The sequence below is a fragment of the Gossypium arboreum genome, chromosome 11, assembly GCF_025698485.1.
Source record: "Gossypium arboreum isolate Shixiya-1 chromosome 11, ASM2569848v2, whole genome shotgun sequence".
Lineage (NCBI taxonomy): Eukaryota > Viridiplantae > Streptophyta > Magnoliopsida > Malvales > Malvaceae > Gossypium > Gossypium arboreum.
In genome coordinates, this window is record NC_069080.1 from 121,217,921 (window position 1) to 121,226,243 (window position 8,323).

The 8,323-nt window shown below is 34.5% G+C and overlaps 1 protein-coding gene across 1 annotated transcript; it reads left to right on the plus strand.

Annotated features, from left to right (window-relative positions):
* Window positions 1-668: 668 nt before the first annotated feature.
* LOC108471697 (uncharacterized) lies at window positions 669-1,183 on the plus strand. The gene is made up of 2 exons (XM_017773275.1): window positions 669-748; window positions 796-1,183. Exons 1-2 carry the CDS (start codon window positions 669-671, stop codon window positions 1,181-1,183), a joined length of 468 nt encoding a protein of 155 aa, XP_017628764.1.
* Window positions 1,184-8,323: the final 7,140 nt, after the last annotated feature.

Genomic DNA, 8,323 nt, shown 5'->3' on the forward strand with positions numbered 1-8,323 from the left:
AGAAAATAATTCAATTTCAAATAGAAATAGGAAAAGAGAAGAGAGAATAATCCAATTCCAAATTGAAGTAGGAATACAAAATTAATGGGTGATTTCCTAAGAACATAAAGCCCTTATTTATATACATGGGGTTTACTAAATTTAGCCTAAACTAATTTAATATAAAATAAAAAATAAAAAAATAAAATAAAATAACATTTTCCTATTTTTGGCTTTTATAAAGTCAAAATATTTGATGTGTTCTTGGCTTCCTTCACCTTTTTGATTTGGCCCCATTTCAATGATTGTCTTTCAAATTGGCCATTTTCAGCTTGTTTAGTAGGATTTAGTCCAAAAATTAAACCAAATTAAGCACAAAAAAATATGCAAATTAACATGTTTATCAAAAAGCTTTTTGAAATTGAGCTTGCTGTTTGCAAATAGTGTAGCGCCCTGATTAATTTATCTCTGTTTCTGTAAATATTTGACACAACTGTATACCTACTTCAGTGGTTAAGTGTTTTGGGTGTATATGAGAGGTCTTGGGTTCAAGTCTCATCTTTGGTAAATTTTTTTATTTTTGATCCAAGCCTTACCCTTATTGAGTAGGCTTATATAAAATTGTTTGTTAATTCATATCAGAATGAGCCTGCTGGTTTGTTAATTCATATTAGAATAAGCCTACTGGTATGGGGCTATCGAGGTCTTGGGTTGTAATAGTGTGGACTGAGGACAGAGTACACCAGGCAGAGGTGCTAGTCAGACTGAGGTGAGACAGCCTGCATTAGTTTATGCTACTTGACACCGAAAAGATAGGGATGCTCCTAATGTTATCACTGATACATTCTTTATTTTTGATGTACCTTATTCTAATCTGAGAGACATAGGTTTTACACACTCCTATGAAGCTAGTTCTGTTTCTGAAAACCTAAGGATTACTGTTAAGAGTAGTTCTAGTGAGATCATTGGACTGTACACGTTGGGGCAGTTTTTTTGGGTTAGTAAACTTTATAGGGATGTTTCATTAGAGGTGCAAGGGGCTGTATTTTTGGCAAATCTGATAGAGTTACTGCTTGGGGAGTTCGATTTGATTCTGGGTATGGATTGGTTGGTTGAGCACCAAGTCTGTTTGGATTGTGCGACTAGGAGGGTCGTTCTGAGGACTGAGGATGATAAGGAAGTGGTTGTGATCGGTGAGCATTGAGATTATCTGTCCAATGTAATCTCCGCTCTTGTGGCTAAAAAACTGGTTCGGAAAATGTGTGAGGCATATTTGGCTTATGCCAGTGTTTCTATTCTTGAGGGCTCTTCTATCGGGGATATCAAAATAGTGAGGGATTTTTCAGATGTCTTTCCTGAGGAGTTACCAGGTTTACCTCCGAATTGGGAAGTTGAGTTCGACATTGAGCTTCTACTAGGTACGGCTCCGGTGTTTATTGCTCCATACCATATGGCACCGAAAAAGCTCACAGAGTTTAAGGCTCAACTTCAAGAACTTTTGGATCGTGGTTTCATCCGTCCTAGTGTGTCTCCGTGGAGGGCACTGGTTTTGCTTGTTAAGAAAAAGGATGGGACCATGAGGATGTGTATTGATTATCGACAATTGAATAAACTGACCGTGAAGGACAAGTATCCACTTCTTAGGATCAATGATTTGTTTGATCAATTCCGAGGGGCCTTTGTGTTTTCAAAAATTGATCTCCGCTCTGGGTTCCATCAACTTAGAGTTAAGGAAGTGGATATTCATAAGACTGCATTTAGGACTCGTTATAGACAAGTTCCTAGTTATGCCTTTTGGTCTGACGAATGCTCTGGCTGCATTCATGGATCTGATGAATTGAGTCTTTCAACCATATCTGGATAAGTTCGTCGTGGTCTTCATTGATGATATTTTAGTTTACTCTAAGATGGAGGATGAGCATGATGAAAACCTTAGATTAGTGCTTCAGATACTCCAAGAAAAACAACTCTACGCTAAGTTAAGCAAGTGTGAGTTCTTGTTGCGTGAGGTAACTTTTCTGGGCACGTAGTTTCTACTGAAAGGATTCGAGTTGATCCTAGAAAGATTAAGGTTGTGCTTGATTACAAATAGCCTAAGAACGTATCTGAAATCCATAGTTTTCTAGGTCTTTCGGGTTATTATCGGTGGTTTGTCGAGGGGTTCTCTCTGATTGCAGCACCTTTGACTAAGCTTTTATGTACGGGGGTTCCTTTTGTTTGGACTAATGTGCAACAATCGAGCTTCGAGAAGCTCAAGTCTGTTCTGACTCAGGCTCTTATTTTGATGCAACCCGAATCTGGTAAAGAGTTTGTGGTCTATAGTAATGCGTCGCATGTCGGTTTGGGATGTGTATTGATGCAATATGGTAAAGTTGTGGCTTATGTGTCCATTCAGCTTAAGATACATGAGGGGAACTATCCGACACATGATCTCGATTTGGCTGCTATGGTTTTTGCATTGAAAATCTGAAGACAGTATTTGTATAGGGAGAGGTGTATTATCTACACTGATCACAAGAGCCTCAAGTACCTCCTTTCTCAGAAGGAGTTGAATCTTAGACAACACCGATGGATTGAGCTACTAAAAGATTATGACTGCACGATAGAGTATCATCCTGGTAAGGCCAATATAGTGGCTGATGCTTTAAGTCGTAAAGCGATGACTGATTTGAGGGTGATGTTCACTCGTCTTAGTCTGTTTGATGATGGGGGCCTGTTAGCCGAGTTGCAAGTTAAGCCGACTTGGATTGATCAGATTCGGGATAAGCAGTTAGGGGATGAGTCTCTGGGCTTGCGGTTTTGTCAGATTGAGTGTGCCAGTATTTAAACTGAAAAATATATAGGATTTTTTCTATATAAATTATCACCTTTTTACTTAAAATTGTTGTTAAAACCAAGTAATTGTTTAATAAATTAATGAAATATGTGAAAATATGAAAACAGGACGTAGAAATTATTAAAATGTGATTTTATGCTTTATTATATAGTTTTCATGCGTAAAATGGCTTATTTTATATTAAATTGAGCATATTATATTTTTATGACATAAAGTGGGCCATGCATGATTAAATTGAATAATAAAATAGAAAATTATATTTAGTAATTCATTTTAAAATATTTCATTAATAATTTGGGTTTTAATTAATTTAATTAAGTTGGTAAAATTTAATTCTTTGGTCCTCTAAACTTATTGATTTATTTTTGGATAGGTCTGAGAGCTTTAATTTGATTACAAAACCGTCCAAATGGAGGGCCAAGTCAACCCAAAATTCAGTTGAATATGGAGGTTCATAAACCATCTTTTGAGTTAATTACATAAGGTCTTTGAAGAGTTAAAGAAATCAGAGATTTGACCGAAGATTTACTGGTGACCGAGTCTTAGGCCTGAGTTGTTATGGCACTCAAATTGAACAAGAATCAAGCAAAATCAGCCACATTGCCTCAATTCATGGCCGAACACCCCTGGAAGGAGTTTTGAAAGATGGACACTCCTATTTTTAGCAAACTAGCTCCCATGCCTCACCTATAAATAATAGTCCCTTTCTCACCTTTTCAATCATCCCTCATCCCTTTTTCATCCCTCACCCATTCATCATTCTCTCCTCTCTCAACTCTCTTAGCCCTCACGCCTATCATAATCTTTGCATAAAGATTTTGAGCAAATTAGCCTCTTAAAGAACCCTTGGTCGGCTACCTCGAAGAGCCATCAACAAAGGAGCAAAGCGAAGGAACGAATGAGCCCTCATCAGTCAAAGTCTTGGGTGATAGCCACTCTGAATTGGGTTTAATCTTTCTTACTTTAATTTAATTCAAGAATGTTTGCTATGTGTTCTTTGTTCTTGTTTACAACAATGATAGCTTAATTTTATTTAAGCTAGGATGATTGCTTTGATTTAATAATAATTATGTGATTCATGCTTATAATATTTGTGCCTCAATCGATCATGTTTTCAATTAAAATCAAGTCTGTATTTCATTCATACGTGATTGAAATGCACCTGAATTAGCTGAACGATCCTAACCAGACGACGGCTAATGGACGTATAATTGAAATGTGCATGCTCAATTTAAATCCTAACCCGATTAAATTGCAGGTTGCATAACATCCCTAACCAGGCTCTATTATCTACTTAGTTTTTAGATTTTTGTGATTAAACTATTTCAAACCTAACACGTCCCTGTTACCTCACACGAATACTAAGAAACCCTTTGTAAATAAGGATCAGTAAAATGCGAATTTACTAAGTAAAGGATTCCGAAAGGATCTAACGTGGTTTCCAAACTCATGAAAGATCGAGTTGCCATGGAATGTTTTTTCGAATATTGATAAACATGTTGATAATAATTTGAGTTTAACTAAAGTAATTGTCCTAGCTTATTTATCTTAAAATTGTTGCTTATTATGTTAATTCTGCTAAAATCTATCTCATTCATGTAGTTTGCATACTTAGGATAAATTGCATTAGGGATCATTGCATTTAGTTTCATATACTTAATTTTTCACTTTTCAATTATATTGTTTTTATTTATCAAATTGTTAATATACTTTTACAAATTAAGTGACTAGCACAAATACAATCCCTGTGGAGACGATAACTCGATACTTACTTTTTACTTGATAACGACTGTCTACACTTGCACAAACCCGAGAGTTACAAGTTTTTGGCGCTGTTGCCAGGGATTGTCAACTGTTGCCATAGTTATTTTTTGTGAAATTATTTATTTTCAATTTGGTTATTTCTAACAGTACTAACTTATTTTTTTTAATCTTGTAATTTTCTTTACAGGAGTTTATAAGCATAGATCAGATTATCAATTTACTCCCAGTAGACCCTGAAATTGAGCAAACTTTTAGACAAAGAAGACGTAAACGAATAGCTCAGAGACAAAACGAGATGGACCTTGGAAATCAAAATCAAGACCAAGGTAATAAAGCTGAACATGAACGAAATCCTATCCTCATTGTTGATGATAGGGATTGATGCATCAGACAATATGCTGTGCCACTTTTCAATGAGTCAAATCCAAAAATTAGAATGTAACATCCTGATTTTAGGCTTAGTCGAAACAGTAGTTTCGGGACCACAAATTCGACGAGGAAAATTTCATTTTTATTATATTTTTATGGTCTACGATTTCACGGAATGATTTCATGAAAATTTCATTCAAAAAGTTTGACGTTTGGGCACTCAATTTCGTCAAAAGGACTAAATTGTAAAAAGTGAAAAAGTTGAGTTTTTGCATGTTAGAAGTGTTTAATTGTTATGAGTTTTTAAATCAAAGGTCCTTAAATGGTAATTAGACCATTTTTAAGTTTGTGGACAAAAATTGGACATGGATGGAATTTTTTTGAAAGTTTAGTAGTAAGAGCATTTTGGTCATTTGTATATTAAATGAAATAAAATGGGAAAAATAATACAAAATGGTCATATTCTCCATATGGAGGCCGAAATTAGCATGGGGGAAGCCATGGCTAGGGTTTTCAAGCTTTCCAAGCTCAATAGTAAGTCCATTCTAGCCCCGTTTTTCAAGTTCTTTACGTTTTTGGAATCCCAGTAACTTGATTAAGCTTATGATGGCAATAATTCAACCTAGGGTTAGTATTTGGAAAAATACCCATAGGTGAAATTTGTGTATTTTGGTGTTTTATGATAGAATATGAGGTTTTAAATTATGTTAGACAAATTGTGCTACTCGGTTTTAAGTGAAAACGAGTAAAAGGGCTTAATCGGTAAAAATACCTAATAGTCATAAGTGCATGTTAGAGTGAGAATTTGATGTTGTCATAGAAGGGAAAAATGATCAGCATGTCATAAAACATAAGAATAAGGGATGAAGTTTAATTCCTGAGCCTAGGGGAAAAAGTGTAATTATGCAAAAGTTTAGGGGCAAAATGGTAATTTTGCCAAAGTTTGTATTAAAGGCTGTTTTGATGAATGTATGTATTAAATAAATTAATTTGGTATTATAGATCAAGAGAAATGAGATTTAAGTCGTGATCGAGGGAAAAACAAAGTTTACAAGGAATAGGCTCGATTGCTAATATTTTGTATCGAGGTAAGTTCGTATGATAATAATAATGCAATGTTATGTTTGAATTATATTTCTTACTATTATTTCATATATTGTATGATTTAATATATTGGAAAATTTGATGGAATGGTGTTTATGATGTGGAAATATGACATGAAAGAATGTTACATGAAATGCAAAAAAATGATGATACATGACAAGTGATATATGAAATCGGTGATTTATGTTATGTAAATTCTTAAAAGCTGATTTTCTATTTGAGTTGTGTCTTATTATACTATGAATGGACAATTGGTACTATGGATAGTGAGATCGACACTTCGAGTAAGTTCGTATATAAATAATCTATCGATTCTTTTTATGTCAATATATTTTGATATCATATGAAATGTGGCTGCCTATCAAATGGTTATTTGATGTAAATTATGAATTTAAGTTGATTACGGACAATTTAATAAAATGTTGAAAAGTGAGGAATTTCCCGATTGAACCTTCGAAATAGAAACGATACAAATGAGCTATTGTGAGGTCACGTGTGTAGTACTAAGTGCGAGCTACTACGTGTACCGTTGTTGGTCGCATGTGTAGTACTAAGTGCGAGCTACTATGCGTGCACTGATAACTTCGATCACGTGTGTAGTACTAAGTGCAGGCTACTACGTGTACAGGATAATTGGTCGCATGTGTAGTACTAAGTACAGGCTACTATGCGTACCAGATAGCTTCAGCTACAAGTGTGGAAATGAGAAAATGTACAGGCAATTGTGTATCTGTTATTATTTCGATAAGTTCAACGGAAAATCGATTAAGTGAAAATAAATGTGAAAGTGATTATGTGATGAAAAAGTGCAAATATATGTTTATTTAAATTTATGAGCAATATGCTCGACATTTGAGCGAACCTCGGTAAAATGGAATGGATTAAGTGAAATTGTGCAAAAGTGAACTTTAGTAGTAAAACAGTGTTGGACAGCAATAGTGCATGAATTTGAAAATTTACCAAAAATTGTGGAAGTTGAATTAAATTTTAAATAAAATATGTAAATAAATTTTATTGAGTCTATTTTCACATAAAACAAACAGGGGAAGCAAAAGAATTCCATATTATGTGATATTTGAATTCTTGTGAGATAGTGTCTAAATGAATTCGAGATCCCCTGTTCTGACTTGGAATAATTTTTAAAAATTATAGAAAAATAATTTTGGGGTATAATTTATATGCCTAGAATCTTGGATGAGTCTACTTTTAATAAAAACAAACGAGAACATCATCCGAGTTTTGTACTATGAGATAAATAAATTTTAGTGAAGAAAGGTCGAAGCTGTTAAACAAAAAAATAGGGGAGATTTTGAATAATAAAATGTACTTATTGGCTGGACCAAAAATTCTGAAAATTTTATGGTGGCAAGATATATGAGTCTAGGTTTTGGTAAAATTTACAGATTTTAATTTGGAGTTTATTAGCTCTAAATATAAATAATTTAGTGACTATTACTCAAGAAAACAGCTTAACCAGAACATGTGTAAATGTACAAATAAGTTAGTTTTATTGTGGGAAGCATGTTAGTAAATTGCTTATTATTATTTCATGTGAGCTTACTAAGCATAAAGCATACCCCTCCTTTCCATTTCTTTTAGTGTTGTCGAGTTAGCTCGGGGTTGGAGACCGTTGGAGGCAAAGATCACACTATCAAGCCAACACCTTGACAAGTATAAACACATATACTAGAATTATCAAGTGAGTGGCATGTATAGGGACCTAATTTTATAACATGTGTTATTATAATTTGGCCAAATATATTGGTCTTTAGTGAGCTAATGATTCTGACTTATAAATCTAGTTATTTATGTTATGTTTGATATTGGTGATGTGCATATGCTTGGTTGTCATGCATGGTTGGTAATAAGTTGTTTAAGTTGTTTAATTGATGAATTAAGTTTAGTAACACTTCGTGCTCGACTCCGGCGATGGTATCGAGTACGGGGGCGTTACATAGAAGGCCAGATATTGAGGCAATCCAATTCGAATTGAAACCAGTGATGTTTGAAATGCTGCAATCGGTGGGTCAATTTAGTGGTATGCCTATGGAAGATCCACATCTCCACCTTCAGTTGTTTATGGAGGTAAGTGGCTCATTCAAGATAGCCATTGTGACTGAAGACGCATTGAGGTTGAGGTTAAAGTTGTTTCCATACTCGTGAGATTGAGCACGAGCATGGCTCAATTCATTGCCACGAAGTTCTATATCTACATGGCAAGAATTAGCAGAGAGATTTTTGGTTAAGTATTACCTGCCTAGCAAAAATGCT

What these genes read in the sequence shown, in the direction of transcription:
- LOC108471697 (XM_017773275.1), top strand. Translation starts at nt 669, where the DNA reads ATGGGGCTATCGAGGTCTTGGGTTGTAATAGTGTGGACTGAGGACAGA. An exon ending in GAGGTGCTAGTCAGACTGAG is followed by an intron (nt 749 to 795) that starts GTGAGACAGCCT and finishes CCGAAAAGATAG; the next exon opens with GGATGCTCCTAATGTTATCA.